This window comes from Lipomyces japonicus (assembly GCF_038497905.1).
Source record: "Lipomyces japonicus strain CBS 7319 unplaced genomic scaffold V1514scaffold_9, whole genome shotgun sequence".
NCBI lineage: Eukaryota > Fungi > Ascomycota > Lipomycetes > Lipomycetales > Lipomycetaceae > Lipomyces > Lipomyces japonicus.
Window position 1 is genome coordinate 301182 of NW_027117821.1, and position 17787 is coordinate 318968.

General features: G+C 41.5%; 8 protein-coding genes across 8 annotated transcripts; 4 read left to right on the forward strand and 4 right to left on the reverse strand.

Moving 5' to 3' along the window:
- Window positions 1-30: 30 nt before the first annotated feature.
- V1514DRAFT_304180 (Nup85 nucleoporin-domain-containing protein) lies at window positions 31-2561 on the reverse strand. Its single transcript, XM_066925623.1, has 5 exons — window positions 2060-2561; window positions 1105-1988; window positions 919-1054; window positions 758-859; window positions 31-693 (listed from the first exon to the last, which is right to left on the reverse strand). Exons 1-5 carry the CDS (start codon window positions 2450-2452, stop codon window positions 112-114), a joined length of 2097 nt encoding a protein of 698 aa, XP_066784738.1. The 5' UTR covers window positions 2453-2561; the 3' UTR covers window positions 31-111.
- Window positions 2562-2611: 50 nt separating this feature from the next.
- Window positions 2612-3421, reverse strand: V1514DRAFT_304182 (uncharacterized protein). Its single transcript, XM_066925624.1, has 2 exons — window positions 3354-3421; window positions 2612-3298 (listed from the first exon to the last, which is right to left on the reverse strand). The coding sequence occupies exons 1-2, from the start codon at window positions 3365-3367 to the stop codon at window positions 2881-2883; spliced, it is 432 nt and encodes a 143-aa protein (XP_066784739.1). The 5' UTR covers window positions 3368-3421; the 3' UTR covers window positions 2612-2880.
- Window positions 3422-3542: 121 nt separating this feature from the next.
- Window positions 3543-5626, forward strand: V1514DRAFT_327540 (uncharacterized protein). Its single transcript, XM_066927003.1, has 2 exons — window positions 3543-3671; window positions 3728-5626. Exons 1-2 carry the CDS (start codon window positions 3651-3653, stop codon window positions 5438-5440), a joined length of 1734 nt encoding a protein of 577 aa, XP_066784740.1. The 5' UTR covers window positions 3543-3650; the 3' UTR covers window positions 5441-5626.
- Window positions 5605-6610, forward strand: V1514DRAFT_327543 (2Fe-2S iron-sulfur cluster binding domain-protein). The gene is made up of 4 exons (XM_066927004.1): window positions 5605-5965; window positions 6036-6142; window positions 6198-6327; window positions 6406-6610. Exons 1-4 carry the CDS (start codon window positions 5742-5744, stop codon window positions 6509-6511), a joined length of 567 nt encoding a protein of 188 aa, XP_066784741.1. The 5' UTR covers window positions 5605-5741; the 3' UTR covers window positions 6512-6610.
- Window positions 6536-7678, reverse strand: V1514DRAFT_327546 (Rrp15p-domain-containing protein). Its single transcript, XM_066927005.1, has 3 exons — window positions 7439-7678; window positions 7092-7367; window positions 6536-7016 (listed from the first exon to the last, which is right to left on the reverse strand). The coding sequence occupies exons 1-3, from the start codon at window positions 7587-7589 to the stop codon at window positions 6640-6642; spliced, it is 804 nt and encodes a 267-aa protein (XP_066784742.1). The 5' UTR covers window positions 7590-7678; the 3' UTR covers window positions 6536-6639.
- A 22-nt stretch (window positions 7679-7700) lies between these two features.
- On the forward strand, window positions 7701-9630 carry V1514DRAFT_238178 (mitochondrial carrier domain-containing protein). The gene is made up of 2 exons (XM_066924754.1): window positions 7701-8611; window positions 8665-9630. The coding sequence occupies exons 1-2, from the start codon at window positions 7867-7869 to the stop codon at window positions 9372-9374; spliced, it is 1455 nt and encodes a 484-aa protein (XP_066784743.1). The 5' UTR covers window positions 7701-7866; the 3' UTR covers window positions 9375-9630.
- Window positions 9603-13564, reverse strand: V1514DRAFT_366602 (uncharacterized protein). Its single transcript, XM_066929837.1, has 3 exons — window positions 13156-13564; window positions 10145-13087; window positions 9603-10076 (listed from the first exon to the last, which is right to left on the reverse strand). Exons 1-3 carry the CDS (start codon window positions 13246-13248, stop codon window positions 9864-9866), a joined length of 3249 nt encoding a protein of 1082 aa, XP_066784744.1. The 5' UTR covers window positions 13249-13564; the 3' UTR covers window positions 9603-9863.
- A 3092-nt stretch (window positions 13565-16656) lies between these two features.
- V1514DRAFT_327559 (uncharacterized protein) lies at window positions 16657-17714 on the forward strand. Its single transcript, XM_066927006.1, has one exon. It carries the CDS (start codon window positions 16718-16720, stop codon window positions 17651-17653), a length of 936 nt encoding a protein of 311 aa, XP_066784745.1. The 5' UTR covers window positions 16657-16717; the 3' UTR covers window positions 17654-17714.
- The last annotated feature ends 73 nt before the right edge of the window (window positions 17715-17787 follow it).

Genomic DNA, 17787 nt, shown 5'->3' on the forward strand with positions numbered 1-17787 from the left:
AAACGCGTGCCTTTCGTGATAGACCGGTTTAGGGTTTTTAACTTTCATAAAATTTCGTTTTCTTTTTTCAATCTATATCGTGTAAACTATATGATACAAAACAAGTGGACTTTATTCGCCTTCCAGAAATGCTCTAGAGATTTCTTTTATCAAGGCGTGTCGAATTCGTTGCACAAGCTCAGTGGCAGAATCTTCATGTTGGCCCTTGAATTTCAAGACCTGATTTAAGAACTGAATGCCTTCTTCGTATGCGGTCTTGTTTTTCTCCCATTTGTATAACTCAGTAATCACTCCCGTGAGTTCTTCAATTGGTAACGTTCGTGGATGTTTTCGGTCCAGTAAGGACTCCAATAAAGTGATCAATACTGCAAAATATTTTGCCGGCAAAAATTTAAACTGCAGTAAAGTAGACAGGTATTGAGAAGCCTGAGCCACGTCGTCATCCTGCTTGGAATTGAAAAATTGGAACAACAACGCATACGGAGCTATAAACTCGCGCACAGCATCTGGTGCCTTCTCAGGGGAAGACAAAAATTTTTGAAGCTGCAAGTCTGGAATCGCAATGCCGTTTGTCAGTCCATCTTCAAAAAGTTTCCAAACGATTCCGCGCATTTCTATATAGTTGCCGATATCTGCTAATGATATTAGCGCATCACCAATCTTGCCTTCAAAAAGCTTAATCTTGCTCCACGACTATTTGCCTCGTCAGTACTCGCTCAAAAAAAATGAAACAAAAAAAAATGAAAAAAAATCTCACATTAACGATTTGATGATATGCACTTTCCAATCCTAATTCTCTTGCAATTTCAAGAAGTTGATCAAGTGTCTCTTCTGAATCCGGATACGTTCTTTTCAAGGTCTGAATATTAAACATTAGTTAAAATTTAACATGACTAGCCAAAAGAAAGAAGTAAATACCTCTTCTATTAAGCCTTTGGATCCTGCCGAGTCCGTCTCCCTTAAATATGAGACTCCAATAAACCAAGTCTCCTTGTTCATTGTACACGCTTCTCCGTGTTCCAAAAATAAATAATCCCTAAAAGACGGTAGTCCACTGCATAAGATTAGCAATTGGTCGTAATGCGTCACATAAACATAACTTACAGTGTATCCATGTCAAAGTATGCGTCCAGCATGCCCTGGCGATCACAGAAGTCTGCCACATGCGCAGCTGCACAGACATCCAAAACCTCCAAAATTGCCAAGGCGGTGGGAATGTTTGTACTAAAAACTGCCGCGCAAGCTCGCTCGACTTCTAACGTGTCATCCACCGGAAAAACTTTTACAACTTTTTCAAAATATTCTGTTAATCGTACTGGTGACGGATCGTGAAAAAGAAACATCGCAGCAGTAGCTTCCTGCCATGTGTCTGACAATGCCAGAATGGTATCCGCATCACCCCGAAGGATGTTAAAAATCGTCGATACTCCCTTTCTCAGTCGAATATCTTGAACCTTGGGAACGCTCTCGGCAAACGTTATTACTCTTGCTCTCCAAGTTCTGTGACCCGATTGCCAATCTTCACCACGAGGTGCTGAATCTAGTACTGAGATGAGTGATTGAAATACGGAACTGGACCCAGCATCGCCAAATTCGATACCGGATTTTTGCAAGCAATTAGAGCATTGAAGAAATAGTCCTCTCAACGCAAGCTTATGAACAAAACTCCAGAATTCAGGTTCATCGGATGGTATCGGGCTTGTCATTATGTCAGTTGATTGCTCAATAGTTGGCCGCTGATCAGTCCGGTTCACCCATTCCATTATTAATCCAGCACGTGTAGTGCCTGATGGAACAAAAAATGCAGAAATTAAACAATTGGCAACAATGTATGCGTCATCAAGATATTCGTCTTCCGTTCTTAATCGAGCGGCGTCAAGAATATGAAGATATGTAGTGGTGTATTGTGGAAGTTTATTCTCATTGTTGGATGTATTTTCTTCTGATAGCACAAGATCGTAATAAAGATTATGGGTCTCAACTACATACTAAATATATATATAGATATGTATGGTTAACACACAATGGTTAATAAAGCGCCTTTCAATTTGAAACCAACCTTGACATAATCTGGACTAAACTTGCGTTCTTCAAGATCAACACTGAATATGGTTCCGTGTGCATTAGATAAGTCAGATTGATCTTCTACCCAAGCAGTTCCGTCTAAAAATGGGCCTATTTTATATCGCAATGCGCCCTTTTTCTCAAACGAATGTGTTGTGTCTGCTTTTAAAGGTGATGCGGCAAATTTTGCTCGCTGTAAATCCAAGCCTTGTCCGGCCCGATTATTCTGCAATATCAATTCGTTATTGGCCTTAGGTGCTTCAAACCCAGGAAAGGTCGTGCTTGAATCGGAAGATTGTGGTTGAAACCCTTGAAATAATGAAGTAGGGGCAGCAGCAGTAAATGATGATGAAGAAATTGGATTTTCCTTTGCAAAAGATCCAAACATTTTGAATCGGTTGGTCCGATGCCAAATCTTAATATGTCAATAGTAGGACACTCAAGCAAGCGGATCACCAACAAAACTAGAATATGGCTTTTGAATGCGAACGTGAAATTTGCTGTATTGGAGTTATATTTATTAAATATACAATATTTATTTAACCCTGTCACTTTTTCAGGGGTTTGTACTAATATCGACATGGGCCATCCACAATCACAAATATACGAGGCAAGAAATATAAATATATATATATATATTTATACGTAATACAAATTCTTGTTTTCAAAATACACATTGGTTACAATAGTTTCAATAGCGTACACAGAGCTTGCAGTTCTTGCGCACGATACAGAAACGAATGAACGACAATTAAATAGACATAAAACAAACCAACACCTTTAAACGCCATATAAATGCAATTATTTACCATCATCTTAAATCACTGTTGATGCCATTGAGTATCCAGTCATGATCACCACAAATAGCTGTACAACGCCCCAAACAAACGGAATCCAGGTTGACATTGTAAACAATCCAGCAGTGTATATGAGACCCAAAATTGCACCAATAATACTGCCACTTATTAATGCCTCAATAAGTCCAACACCAAGGTATATGGAAAAAACGACCGCCGACTTGACCCTGCGATTCATCAAGACCGCCCAAAGTGCAGCCACACCGTGTGCCACCGCATACAAAATAAGAGTCCAGAATAAAGTGAACTTCCAAATATCATATCGATAATAAAGATAATATTGTGAATCCAGTCGCCTCCCGGTGGGCCATTTTAGGGAAGGAAAATCAGGAGTAACGTAACCTAGTGGGATGTAGACCGCGTCTACCGAGTTCGAGCTAGACAATCTATAAGCCAATGCAGTCTTCTAACCCTGTTAGTTTAAACACATACGCTTGGTCAGACATCGCAGGCCATTCATTAGAGTGGCAGTGATGAGAATCTCGGATCGAAGTAATATAATGAATGAATGGCTGGGGTAAATATTGAATGAATGATGGCATAATATGCACCGGGTAACCCACCACAGTAACGTAAGCCAAAACATTCTCGAACTTTCACAGCCTTCGAATATTTAAAGGACTTCCCTCGACTCGAATTTTTAACCAGATTCAAGCTTTTGATCTGCCTATTGAATTCCGTACAAAAACATTCAAATCACTTAAATTAGTTACTTTTTGCTGACTCAAAATGTCTACTGAGGCCGATAAGGTAAGGGTGGTTGCCGTGATTGAACCAGGATGCAACAATACTGACAAGCTTGCCAGTTCAAAGCCGAGGGAAACGCTTTTTTCGCCAGTAAGCAGTACAAAGAGGCCATTGGTGCGTTTACTAGCGCTATTGAGGTTTCGCCTACGCCAAATCATGTTCTTTACTCGAATCGATCTGGATCGTATGCGTCTCTGAAGGACTTCGACAACGCTCTGAAGGATGCCGAGGAGTGTATCAACATTAACCCCACTTGGGTCAAGGGCTTTACCAGAAAGGCTACTGCCTTACATGGACAGGGAGATCTGGTTGGCGCCAAGGATACATATGAGGAAGCTCTTAAGCTGGATCCAACAAACGCTCAGGCCCAGTCAGGATTGAATGCCGTGGAAGAAGCTATCAAAAACGAGGCTGCTGCTGACGGCACGACCCCGGATCTGGGGATTGGCAAGTTTTTGCAGGATCCTAACTTGTTTGCCAAGTTGGCCGGCAATCCCAAGACCAGTGCATTTTTGGCTGACCAGGCATTTATTCAAAAGTTGAAGCAAATTCAGGCAACCCCATCACTTCTTAACTCGGAGATGGTGTCTGATCCGAGAATTATGCAAGTTATTGCAGTTTTGTTGGGACTGGATATTGAACTCGGAAATGGCGGCCCAGGTGCTGCTGCGCAGGAATCCGCAGAACCCAATGACACTCCCATGCCAGACGCTCCACAGAAGGAAACCAAGAAAGAGCCTGAGCCACAATCTGAGCCTGAACCCGAACCTGAGTCAGAGGAAGTTGTTAACAAGAAGAAGGCAGATGAAGAGAAGGCGTTAGGAAATACCGATTACAAGGCTCGGCGATTTGATGCTGCCATAGAACACTACCAAAAAGCATGGGAACTGTACAAGGATGTCACATATTTAAACAATCTTGCTGCTGCAGAGTTTGAAAAGGGCGATTTGGAAGGATCTATCAAGACCTGTCATAAGGCCATTGAAGAAGGACGAGAGACCCGCACTGACTACAAGATTATTGCCAAGTCATTTGGCAGAATTGGAACAGCATATCACAAACTAGGTGACTTAACAAAGTCGATCGAGTTTTACGAACGGTCACTTACCGAGCACAGAACACCAGATGTTTTGGCAAAACTTCGGGCGGTCGAGAAGGAGAAGAAGCAGAAAGATGTTGAAGCATATATCGATCCTGAGCAGGCAGAAGCAGCGCGTGAGGAAGGGAATGCATTTTTCAAGGCGGCAGATTGGCCAAATGCGGTTAAGGCATATACGGAGATGATTAAGCGAGCTCCAGAGGATGCTCGTGGTTACAGCAACCGTGCGGCAGCTTATGCCAAGCTGTTGTCCTTCCCAGAAGCTGTCAGGGACTGTGACTCTGCTATTGCCAAGGATCCAAATTTCCTTCGCGCATATATTAGAAAGGCTAATGCTTATTTTGCCATGAGGGAATACAACAAAGTCGTGGATACATTGAATGAGGTTTCCGAAAAGGACAAGGATCATCAGCATTTTAATGAGATTGAAGCACTTCGAAGCAAGGCATTGGGTGCACGATTCCAATCACAGGATGGAGAGACCGAACAGGAAACTTTGGATAGGGTAAGCAAGGACCCAGAAATTGTTTCGATTATTCAGGATCCAGTTATGCAGTCGATCCTTGGCCAGGCTAGAGAAAATCCGGCCGCGTTGAACGAGCACATGAAGAATCCTGAAGTACGAAAGAAGATTCAACTGCTCATTGCTGCAGGCATTATTCGAACAAGATAAATAATGATTTAAAAATTCTTTTGTTTGATAGTTTTCTGTTTTTTATTATCTTCCAATATTAGTAACTAATTTTATTTTTTGCCAAACCGTTCTACATACACTTTCGGCCCGGATTTATTGAATTTTCTGCTGTGCTGTGAGTGGCTGGAGATTAAAAATTGGCCCCCTTCTGGCCGATTATGTAAGTATTTAATTTGTGTTTTCGATTTTCTCAAAATTGTATATCAGCCGTGAAACCTGAGTTTTCGAATTAGACGTTTCGAGTAGGGAGAATTGATATATTTTTTTATTTGAGAGTAAAATGATTGTTTCTAGTTGTTTGCGGGCTTTTGGAACCCGGTCAGCTTTGTTGCCGTTACGGTTGAACTTGTTGTCATCGTTGTCAAGAAATATTTCATTATCGGCATGGAGGCGGACAAATTCTAGTGGTTTGACAAAGAAAGTCATGGTGGCGCCTTGTCGATTGTTTTCGGTCACTGCTGTACCGTATCATGGTCATGTTCATGAGCCTTTACCGGGTGAGGAGTGAGTTGTCGTGTTTTTTTTTTCAATTAATAACATGAGTTGAATAAATGAAGCTGACATTGACATCTAGAGTTCATATATCATTTGTGACTACAGACGGTGAAAAAGTTGAACTTGAAGTGGCCGAAGGGGACAATCTTTTAGACATTGCGCAAGCAAACGATCTTGACATGGAAGGTTAATAATATTTTTTTTTGGTTGTTGTTGTGGCATGGTCTGACAGATTTTGCAGGTGCCTGTGGAGGATCGTGTGCTTGTTCTACATGCCATGTCATTATTGATTCTGAACATTACGACCTGATCGCAGAACCGGATGACGACGAAAATGACATGCTGGACCTTGCGTTCGGTCTTACTGAAACGTACGTGAAATTATGCATATGCATAATGGGATTTATTTCCCCCCTTGTTTTAGACTCTAATTAACGAAAAATATGTAGTTCTCGATTGGGATGTCAAGTTAAAGTGACTAAGGAACTGGACGGCCTGGTTGCCACGTTACCTTCCATGACGAGAAACCTTCAGGCTAGAGATTTTAATAAATAGATACAACGATTATGACCTACATGATTTTTTTTTATTCTTGTAAATATATATTCATGAAAATATTGTACATTTAGAATCATTAAAAAAACCATCAATAACTTTTTTTTTTTTTTACCTTGGCTGTATTTCTACTGTTCCAATGCAGCAGCGGCTGCTTTCTTTTGTGCCTCCAAAACAGTGTTGAACAGTTTCACCACACCTCTTTTTGCAGTTTTTTTCAATGATTTTTCATGCTCCGTAGTGAGCTTAACTGCATCCGGTGCTGCGGTTTCGCCTTCACGAGTACCCGAGATCACGTCCTTGATTCGTTCCTTGTCTAGCAATTGCTTCTTCTCTATTCGCAGTTCGCGCTTGGCCTTGGCTTCTAGTTTAGATTCTTCAATCACCCTGGCACTTGCTTTCGACCGAACTAGGACCGGATTGGTTCGATCGTGAGCTTTCAAATGAGAACCTAAAATAGCCGTGATTGCAGTTGAGAACGCTTCCGGATCGGTTCGCTTGGTTTCTAAATCAAGACATGTTAATACACGATTATTGTTTTGTAATAAAATAATCATAATAAAAAAAATATTGAAATTACTTTTCTTCTTCTTTTGTTGTCCTGCTAAATTGATATTCTCAATCTCAGCGTCCGAGTTCGAATCCGATTCGTCCTGAGAACTTTCTTGCTCGTCGTTCTCATCGTCCTCGTCGTCACTTTTCTCATTATCGGCTTCATTATCAGCTTCGGCTTCGTTTTCACTCTCGTTTTCGCTTTGTGATTCTGGTGAGCTTTCGTCGTCGCTGCCAGTCTCGACATCCACGTCAAACTCATCTATTTCTTCTGACTCGTCTTCGTCTTCACTGACAATATCCTCTAAACCATTCAAATCCATAAAATTAGCTATTTGATTTGTGGTATTTCATTAATCTACCCATTGGCCATACCTGATTCTTCTTCCACCTTTTCTTCTACTTTCCGTTTCTTGGTGTTCTGATCAAGTTTGCTGCCAATAATTGATATACTGCTCTTTGGTTTCTGATCTTCCGATGCACTTCCAACCTTCCGTTTTTTCTCACGTAATGTAGATCCGGGCATTTTTTTATTGCTTTCTGTTTGTCTATGAAAAAAAGAAAATTTTTGTGCTTTATCAATGGGTATTATTATTATATGACGAAAAAAAAAAATTAACCTTTCACGCGATTGCCGAACGTCCCAAATTGATGATGATGAATGAATGATAAAGAAAGGCACGACGGGCCTGACGACCGACTCCATTAAACACGCAACGGTAATTCTACTCGCATTTTGTGTTTGATCTCGAGAACAAGACAAGAATTTTTTTTTTAAAGAGAAAAACCATTTTGTGTTATCCATGGACTCAGATTCTCATCCGAATCCGCTACGACCGTACTATAATCCACCCGAACTCACGTTCCACTCAGGCATTCCTGACCTCCGATCCTCATCATTATCATCGCAAGGTCTTGCAAGTTTTTCGAATTCGAATTCATCAACCGGCGTGCGAGCCGAATCTTTTTTATTAGATCTTGATTATGCAGATTATTTAGAATTTCCAAACGTGGCCGAAGTCATTCGCGGCGTGACAAATTCCGTGATCATGCGGTATTCGTCCACGTTTGTCGCCCAGCCGTTCGAAGTGGCCAAGATGGTGATCCAAGTTGGCAAGTACGATAAATCACGCCGCCAATTTAATCGCATCAATAGTTTTTCATCAACCAAAAAAGAATCCGGACCATCACTGCGGCGTGGCTTGATCGATGACATTGACACGTTCGAGCAGGATTCATTTGATTATGATAAGGATAGGGCAGACGATGATGAAGTTATTGATTATTTTACAACACCAGGGGAAGAATTACGAACGAGCAATCTTGCCAGGCTTCATTCTCGCCGGCTAAGTGAGGCGTCAACCGTTGACTCCGAACCTGGATCGTCCGCACATGCCAGTCGTGCCCGACGGCGCAGCCATGCTGGTAGCAAAATTAACAGGCGACCCGGCAGTCCTCAATCATTACAAATTGGCAAGCATGGACCGTACATCACTAGTGCCATGGGCGCGCTTTGGACTAAAGATGGTCCATGGGGAATATGGAGAGGTAAAGCAATTTCCGTTTGATTTAATTCGGCCCACTAAACTGTGCATACTTAGGAACCAACGTCACTTTTTTGCAATCGGTCATTTTTAAATCTTTAGAAACCTGGCTGTCCGCACTATTTTCGGCCGTGCTCTCGCTGCCGGATGCAAGCCTGGTCGATATCGCTGACAGCACACAACCGATCCTGTCTTTAATCACGTCGGTCACGGCGACAACGTTGGCAACGATTCTAATTTCGCCACTAGACATTGTTCGTTTGAAACTGATACTTACTCCGGCTGACGCTCAACCCCGGTCAGTAGTGGCATCATTGCAATGCCTGCCGTCATTAACTTGCCCTTCCGAACTTTTGTTGCCCACCACGCTATTGACCGCGGTCACGAAGTTGATTTCCCGCGGCACGCCATATTTTTTAAGAGCAAGGTGGGGCATTGAACGATTTTCCGCTCCCGTGCTTTATAATTTTCTTTCGTTTGTCTCAGCCGTGACCGAATTGGCCATCAGGTTGCCGCTCGAAACCGTATTGCGAAGAGGCCAGATCGCGTACGTTGGCGTGGCCGAAAGCGCCATCGTGCCGACCGGTTCGTATAACGGAATTTTGGGAACTTTATGGGATATCGTCGCAAAAGAAGATAACGGAAGTTCTGGTTTAGAAGGCTTATGGCGTGGTTGGAGAATTGGAATGTTGGGTATTGTTAGCAATTGGGGATTTGGAGGCTTGAGTCAAGCAACCAATTACTCCGATCGTGAAGAACGGTTTTAAAATAATATACAGTATAAATGAACCAATGCAAAAATTCAAACCAGAAGAAAAAAAAAAAATTAATTAACTTTTTGAGGCACAATTTTGCAAGCATTTTCTTACTTCTTTTTTATTACTATTATTATTATTATTATTATTGACAATTATCGCAGCATTTATAGTACGGAACTGTTTGGAGTTTTTACTTTTATTGTTTTTGTTTGTATATTACCGCAACTCTCTTAATAAAAATGGTTTGCACATGTTAATGATTGCATATTTTGATTACATTTAATATTTTAAGTAAACAAAAAATATTGTAAAACATAAAAACAAAATTGACAAAACTCCCTATAATACATACATCCCTCACAAAATCACAAACAAAAAATCAACTCCTATATTTAAAAAAAAACAAAAAAAAACAAAATAAAAAACCAATTTGAACCCCTAGTCGAAAAGTAACAAAACAATCAAAAAAAAAAATTTCTTTTCTCTGTAAACTTGTTTTTAACTATCGCTGCCCAGATGACAATATTCGTTAAGAATATCATAAAGTTGTGGTCGCTTGATCGGTTTTGTAAGAAAATTATTCATGCCAGCATCCATGCATTCCTTAACGTTAGAATCATCTGCATAAGCAGTCAGGGCCACGATCGGATACTTGTAATCAAGATCTTGCCGAATAATCCGTGTTGCTTGCAAGCCATCCAGATTTGGCATCTATGTATGATTATACTTAGTAAAACAAAAAAACCCTCCCATTATTAGAAAAAAAGAAAAAAATTTACCTGAATGTCCATAAACACAACATCGAAATAATTGCCTGCAGATATGGTCGACTTAATTTTCTCAACTGCATCGTTACCATCCTTTGCAATGGCAATATAATTGATTTTTTCTAATTGAAGCATTCTCTTCACAACTTGTTGATTTACCTTGTTATCCTCAACCACTAATATGTTGATGTCTCGCTTTGGCCGCACCTTGTTTTCTAGCTTGTCTAGCGGTGGCGATGTCTTGCTGGTACTGTTCGTGCTTCCTAAACCTGACATGAACGCCTTAACGCTCTCAGCCACGGATCTGATCGAACTTGAAACCGAGGATATGCTATCAGCATCCGTATCGTCGTCGTCTATGTAATCTAACGTTGTCTTGTTTGCAAAAAAAGAAGCCGAACCCAAGCCGGCCAACGTGCCTGCTTCGGACACGCTGTTTTTCTTCTCCGGACTGATTATTTTATCAGTCGGCAAATCATTGCCTTCACTGAAAGTAATAGAAGGCGCAACGTCCTTAATGTATCGCAACCTTACTCTAAATATAAATGTCGCACCCATGCCTTCAATTGAATCCACTTCGATAGTACCCCCCATAAGTTCGGCAAGCTGCTTGCAAATCGAAAGTCCCAATCCCGCACCACCATATTTCTTTGACAATGCTTGATCGCCTTGAATAAATGGTTCAAAAATTTTTTGCTGCAAAGGCTCAGAAATTCCTGGGCCCGTATCTTCAACTTGAAATTCAAACAAAAGGTATTTTTCGGTAAAATCTTCCTCCACTGCATGCTCATTGTTTAAAGGTGAAATTGAACGCAGCCCATTAAGTTGAGGCAAAGTCTTGATTGACCGATGCAAAGATTGTGAAAGAGATAACGCATGGGCTCGGTTTCTTCGTAGTGATGAGGTAAGACTGCCGGTACCTCGACTGGAATGCCTTGAATCACGCACGGGTGACGTGGCTTGAGAGTTTTTGGTAGCAGTACTATGTTGGCGGTGTACCGACCGCGATTCCCTGCTGTTTGGAGCAACAGAAACGACATGATCAATCCGTTTCTCATCCAGTGATGATACCTCTTCCACGTTTAATGATTCATTTTTTTCTGAAACGTAAAAATTTTTACTCTCAGAGGCATAGATCTCACTATTATTAATTGCTCTTTCGATCAAATCAGCGTTTGAGCTATCAAATTTTTCATTTAATAAATCATTCGTTGCATTTTTGGATGATTCAACCACGCCATGACAGATTAGCTTGACCGTTATCGAACCATTTTCCTGAGTAAATTTTAATCCGTTTGAGATCAAGTTAATCAAGATTTGAATAATCCGATTAGCATCACCGTAAAGAACCATTGTGTCAATCCTAGACGGAATCAATTCAACAGACATAGACACTTTAACCGATGACGCTTGCTTTTCGAAAATGGCTTTGATTTGCGAAACGATTTCCGACACCTTAAACTCTTTTTCTTCCAGCAAGACCTTGCCCAGTTGGTTTCTTGAAAAAATCAACAAGTCGGTCAAGAGATGCAGGAGCAACTCACCGGACTTGTATATAATTTTAAGACTCTTTTGAATTTTGTGCATGTCACTTTCTGTCATGGACACTGCAGTCATGCCAAGAATACCATTAAGAGGTGTTCTGAGTTCATGAGTAATGTTTGCAATAAATACAGATTTTGCTTCATTGGCAGCCTCTGCTTGAATCATGGCAGCTTCCAACTCTCTTGTTCTGGCATGCACTCGATCTTCCAAATTTTCATATTGCTTTCGTAGCTCTCTTGCCATGTTGTTAAACGTCGACGTCAGCTCAGTGAGTTCGTCGGTAAATATATGATGTTTCCGTTCCGGAACCGTATCGGGTACTCGAAAACTGGATGTTCTTAATTCTTCTTGCATGGATGACATGTCTTCGCTTGCCGAATCTGGGTAGTGGTGATATGCTGGAGGATCAGTAGTTTTCGCGGTTGCTAACCGTAACCTGACAATAGGCCGAACGGCAAAATGAGCAAGCGGTAGGGTTATAATACACATGACCGCGGCAAGCGAAAACACGGTGACTAGAGCAATGTTTCTGAGATGGTATATGGGACCATACAAATCATCCTGGTACACTTCGACTGTGACTGCCCATTGTGCAAACAATGCATCCACGGGGGAATACCCGACCGAAATATTTGTTTCATATGAATTGAATGATTTAAGAAAGCAGCCATTATCACCATTAATAATTGCCTTTAGCGCGCTAGGATATGTCGAATAAGGAAATTCTTTGCGAAACAAGTCCTTTTTAACAGTTGGCGGCAGGAGGTATACGTAATCGTCATCCACCGTATTTGATTCTGAATTATCACTTGCTGGACCAAGAAGTGAATATTGAGCCCCGTCGGAAATGGAAACCGTGTTTTCAACAACGCCCATAAGGTACGCACTATCAAACACGACAGTGAGATAACCGGACACTCTTTCTGAATAATTTCCTGACTTGGTATTGTTCATAATCGGAATCGTCAATGATAATACCAATTCATTTCCTGCTGAGAATGGTCCACTTATGATTCCACCTTTTTCTGACAAACTCGTGGGAGCTTCAGTAGCGTATTGGAGAGGGAAGATCCGAGAATCAAGATCATCGGCCACGCCAACGTCAGTAAAATTATTGGTTGCGTTTAACAAACTGGTAAAATCTAACGAGTAAATCGCGGCGCCTATCAAGTTATCTTCAGAATTGAGCGAAACTTGAAACGACGTGTTTGCTGCTTCCCAATTGGCAGCTGAGTGATTGCCAGCACGATATCGGCCCAGCGCATTCTGGATCGTGTCACGAGTCGAGATTGAAAATGCTTGCGAATAATAATAAACAATTGATTCTGAAGCTTGCGAAGCTTTAAGCTCGGCCACAAGTTGCATGCGTTCACTGCGCAATGAGAGTACATAGTTCTGAGTCACGACGGTCTATGAAAAAAAAGCCAGTCAATTCCAAATTTCTGTCAGAAAATCATTAAAATCAAGCCCAGACATACAAGCACAATTGCTAATATCCCAAGAGAAAGTAGAACACATATGCAGACCAGAGCCGAAAGTTGCTGGCGGATGGCGATCCGGATTGGCCTCATGAAGTGAGACGCAGCGGCTTTGCCTTTGCCCTCCCCCGTTCTATTTCTATATATATACAAGAGCAAAGTTGGTAGATCACACCGACAAAAACTTGCCTTCTAAGTTTTTTTTTTGTTTTTTCTCTTTGCGTGTAGTAAGCTATAGATGAAAGGGAGGTATGTATATTACTAGATCAGCGAGGCGCAATTCTCTGCACTCGACAATGGTCCAAAGGGCGTGCCTGGAAAGTCAATTAAGCACATAACTGCCAGTAATTATGCGCCATAACAATTAGTGGCATGGTTCACTAATTATAGTTAGAGTCATATTTAGAGTTATAGTTAGTTAGTTATACAGTTATACGGTAACTAAGTTATAATATAGGGAGCCATTCTCTGGGCCAGCTCAACGTCCCAGATTGGGACTAGCGTAAAATCTAAAACCCTAAAAACTTTAGAATTAAGGTATACTAGCAATAAAGTTGATTTTTCTTCTATAATCCTGGCACAGGGAATCCCCAGAACTAGACGAGCCTCAAAATCATTGAAAATTCACAATCGATGGATATTCAGTGCGAAAAAAAATCTAATAAAATCAGAAAAAAATACAAGCCAGTAACGGACACAAAAGCATTAGTATACTCCAACAGATGTAGGATCTAAAAGGATCTAGACAATAAAATTTAATATATCTGGGGCGGGAATATCTGTTGATTAAGTTGTAGTAAGTGCGTCTATCTGTTACTAAATCTCTTCAAAACACATAACTACTCGTAGCATACCTATATGACTATCATAGCGTCGGAATTGTAATAAAAGCTTGTAGCTCGTAGCCTGATTAGCAATTGAAAGACTCTCTCTCTTTCTAAATGAACGTCGCCAGCGATTTCGGTCTCAATGTCGAGCTTCCAGAAAATAAAGATATGGCACACATATATGCAGAAATTTTATAACTTCAGATTAAACTTAAGTCCTTTGCATGTAGCCTCATATGCTTTTAGCAGCCCATGTTTTCCAGCTTTCACTGTGTCCTGTAAACGCACATCGAAGTATGCTTGAATAGCCCCATAAGCTGCCTAGGCCGATATAGCAACGCCAAACAAAGCTTAATGGAACACATTGGAGACAAACAAATGTGATGCAAAAGGCATAGCTTAGCTAGTAATGAGCGGGCAGAAACAAAGCATTTAAAAGATGTACGTGACGCGTCATGCTGGACCCCCTTATAAAAGGGGGCGAATCGCGAGACGCGTCTCAAAAACAGCTGCGCCTTCCACGCGTCTTGAATTGTTCATTAAGCTTATTTGCTTATAAATATTGTTGGTTGATTTTGTTGAATTTCCATGACTTCTCTGGTTGTATTTACATTGAACAGCGATGTTCCCGTCAAACGAAAGCGGAGACAGACAGATAATGTTGTGACGGATCATCCCTTGTTCGCTACCGAGTTCACTTCGCGTGAAGCAATGCACAAGGAGCTATTCAAATATGCGTTAGATCACGGATTTACGATTGCTATTGATGACTCTGAAGGTTTGGAACAACGGTGCACGTTCGTATGCTCCGAGCATGGCGAGCCAAATCCGTGGGGTCGCGTGGAGGGCCAGGATCGCAACGTTCGCTCTTATCGTTCTATGCGTAATGGCTGACCATTCCTTATTTTGCTGTCAAAAGAAGAAAGATATACTAGTGAGCAGTCAATTGATATCCCAATCAACTCACAGGGTGACATACCGACCGGAGGTGCCCGGGAGCTGAAAACCCAAACAATTTAGTCACTTGTGCCAAAATGCTTGGAGCACAATCATATTATGCTCCCGTACGACTTTTTGTCTCGCCGTACTAAAGTGCGAAAGCTTACGTCCGAGCAGAAGCTTTTAATTGTAAGGTTTTTAAAGGCAAAGACGGAATCAAAGTATATGTAAGTACACTTGAACGCTGACGTATAGTCATTGTTATCTCACACTAGTTCTGATGTATAGTGTAACCGCCGTTAATTTAGAATTTCCCGAGTTGAATTTTACCTTGGTCGATGTTTATAATGCTCGCAGGGACTACCGGAAGAAACTCCTTGCTAATCGTACTCCTCTGGATGCGATGTTCGATTCAATGTCAGATAACTCAGTCATTTATAGTTACGACATCGACGAACACGGTCATATAACTAGACTTTTCGTCACTCGGGCCTTAAACCCTGATTTGTTGCGGGAAAGTCCTGAGGTCATACTCATGGACTGTACTTACAAAACAAATAAGTACAATATGCCATTGTTGGATATCGTGGGTTATACAGGAAATAACCGAACCTTCAATATCGGCTTTGTCTTTCTATCAGGTGAGACAGAAGTTGATTATAAATGGTCGCTCAGACATTTAATGGACTTATTGGACAAGAACAGTATTCGAAGGCCAACTGTCATCTTGACTGATAAAGATCAAGCTTTGATGAAGGCGCTTGGTGAGGTCTGCCCAGATGCTCAAAATCTGTTGTGCATATGGCACGTCAATAAGAATGTCGAGAGCCATATTTCGAAGAATATATCTTTTTCTTCTAAGGAGCAAAGAGATATGGCTATGAAATTATGGCAGGAGGTGTTATTTGCGCCATCCGTACAGGAGTTTGAAAGACTTTGGGCTATCTTTCAGACTCGCGTTCCTGAATCATGCTGTCGTTACCTGAGAACAACGTGGCTCAGCCACAACAAAAAGCTTATTAAAGCTTATACTTCATGGTTTCGACATTATGAAAATACTGCAACTTCAAGGGTTGAAGGTGCACATGCGGCGTTTAAGGGCTATCTAAAAGTTAGCACTTCCTCACTGGATGTGTGTTATGACATCATGCTTGTGATGTGGAACGTACAGTTCAATGAAATCTATCATTCTGTACCCAAGGAATACTCGAGGCGTGCAGGAACATCACCGGTCTTCTTTATACGGGAATATGAGAAATAAGGTATATTCCTTTGCTCTTGATATCATCGTTGAGCAGGCAGCAATTGCAGCGAAGCCATGTGTGGTCAGTGAGCCTTGTTCTGGTTCGTTTACAAGAGTAATGGGGCTTCGGTGTTCTCATAGGATAAAAGCGATCCAAGATGCTCACGCCGCCATTAAGCTTGCTGAAATTGACTCTCATTGGCACTTGCCGTCTGCAATATCGAAGGCGGGCAAGCATAATAACGCTGTGGTTTATATTGGAGACCTTGTGGTTTAAGAGCTCTAAAAAAAAAAAAATGTAATCTTAATTTTAAAGTGTTTAAGGTTTTTAGATTTTACGCTAGTCCCAATCTGGGACGTTGGAGCTGGCCCAGAGAATGGTTCCCATAATATATAGTTATAGTTAGTTAGAGTTACATATAGTTAGCGTATAAGTTGCTATAGCACTGATCTTATATAAAATGCAGTCACGTAGTTCCGCCTTTTCCATGCCACACACGTTTGTCCTTGATTGTTTGATGATTTCTCTTTCCTCCGGTAATTGACGTAATTCATGTGCAATGATGAACTGTCATCTCAGAAATGTGCAATCTGCCTTGGCGAGCTCGACCTGTCGAAGCTTGCAACCACCGTGCCCTGCGGTCATTCTTACGACCTAGTTTGCCTGTCCCAATGGCTACGGGTTGCCCCAGCTCAGTCATGCCCGCTTTGCAAGACCGAAGTTCGGTCTATTTTAGTTAATGGTGCTGGTATTGACACAGTAATGATTAATGTTTTATCATTCCGTGGTTCCCCTCATCATCATCATCATCATCATGATGTTGCGACAAACTCTCGCCAGCGCCAGAATCAGCATCAGCATGAATATGTCAGCCAAGAACTTGACCAGAAGTACGCGCTGGCACTCAGCCGTCGAAGGTTTGTCTACAGAAATGGTCTTCGAGCGTGTCATCTTGGATGCAACCGGTATTCTCAATTTAAGCCATATTCCATTAACCGTTATCGGGCCGACCAGGCCAGGTGCAAATCTTTTATTCGCCGCGAATTGGCCGTGTTCCCGTTCTTGCTTTTTGATAATCCGTATGATCGCGAGCAGCAACAATTGCACATGACCTCTCGGGCTTGGCCAAGTACGACGTCAAAGGAAATCGAGTTCTTGACGGTTTATATCATTGCTATGCTTGACCTCGTTGACCTGCAATCCGTGAAGGGCCACGAGTTTGCACACAAAATCCTTTTAGACTATCTCGGTGCCAAAAATGCCTCCATTTTCATTCACGAACTTTGCCAGTTTTTGAGAAGCTCGTGCAAATCTGTTGGCGAATACGACACTGTGGCTCAATACATGCTGGCCGGCAGTGGCTATGGCCATCCGCTTACGTCACTGAACAGCACCGATATTGAACATAACTTGCGGCATCTCAGCTCTGATTGTCTGGAACAGATCCCTAGAGCTTACCGACTACGCGAATTGAAATGTTTTTCCTAATGTGTATATTACAACTTCATGATTACATTATTTTACCCTAAATTATAGAAGCTCACCAAACAATAATAATACTGAAACGAAAACAAAACAAATTAATCCACATGGTGTTAAACAATCCTCGTCTATCTTACACA

Bases quoted from the DNA above. Each gene is read 5' to 3' on its own strand.
- V1514DRAFT_327540 (XM_066927003.1), top strand. From the start codon at position 3,651: ATGTCTACTGAGGCCGATAAG. The intron at 3,672-3,727 runs GTAAGGGTGGTT...CAAGCTTGCCAG, and splicing joins TGTCTACTGAGGCCGATAAG to TTCAAAGCCGAGGGAAACGC.
- V1514DRAFT_327543 (XM_066927004.1), top strand. From the start codon at position 5,742: ATGATTGTTTCTAGTTGTTTGCGGGCTTTTGGAACCCGGTCAGCTTTG. The intron at 5,966-6,035 runs GTGAGTTGTCGT...ATTGACATCTAG, and splicing joins GAGCCTTTACCGGGTGAGGA to AGTTCATATATCATTTGTGA. The intron at 6,328-6,405 runs GTACGTGAAATT...AAAAATATGTAG, and splicing joins GCGTTCGGTCTTACTGAAAC to TTCTCGATTGGGATGTCAAG.
- V1514DRAFT_327559 (XM_066927006.1), top strand. From the start codon at position 16,718: ATGTGCAATGATGAACTGTCATCTCAGAAATGTGCAATCTGCCTTGGC.
- V1514DRAFT_304180 (XM_066925623.1), bottom strand. From the start codon at position 2,452: ATGTTTGGATCTTTTGCAAAGGAAAATCCAATTTCTTCATCATCATTT. The intron at 1,055-1,104 runs GTAAGTTATGTT...AATCTTATGCAG, and splicing joins TACTTTGACATGGATACACT to TGGACTACCGTCTTTTAGGG. The intron at 694-757 runs GTGAGATTTTTT...CGAGGCAAATAG, and splicing joins CATATCATCAAATCGTTAAT to TCGTGGAGCAAGATTAAGCT.
- V1514DRAFT_327546 (XM_066927005.1), bottom strand. From the start codon at position 7,589: ATGCCCGGATCTACATTACGTGAGAAAAAACGGAAGGTTGGAAGTGCA. The intron at 7,368-7,438 runs GTATGGCCAATG...TGAATGGTTTAG, and splicing joins AAAGGTGGAAGAAGAATCAG to AGGATATTGTCAGTGAAGAC. The intron at 7,017-7,091 runs GTAATTTCAATA...GTCTTGATTTAG, and splicing joins ACAACAAAAGAAGAAGAAAA to AAACCAAGCGAACCGATCCG.
- V1514DRAFT_238178 (XM_066924754.1), top strand. From the start codon at position 7,867: ATGGACTCAGATTCTCATCCGAATCCGCTACGACCGTACTATAATCCA. The intron at 8,612-8,664 runs GTAAAGCAATTT...GTGCATACTTAG, and splicing joins TCCATGGGGAATATGGAGAG to GAACCAACGTCACTTTTTTG.
- V1514DRAFT_366602 (XM_066929837.1), bottom strand. From the start codon at position 13,248: ATGAGGCCAATCCGGATCGCCATCCGCCAGCAACTTTCGGCTCTGGTC. The intron at 13,088-13,155 runs GTATGTCTGGGC...TTTTTTTCATAG, and splicing joins GGATATTAGCAATTGTGCTT to ACCGTCGTGACTCAGAACTA. The intron at 10,077-10,144 runs GTAAATTTTTTT...AATCATACATAG, and splicing joins TTGTGTTTATGGACATTCAG to ATGCCAAATCTGGATGGCTT.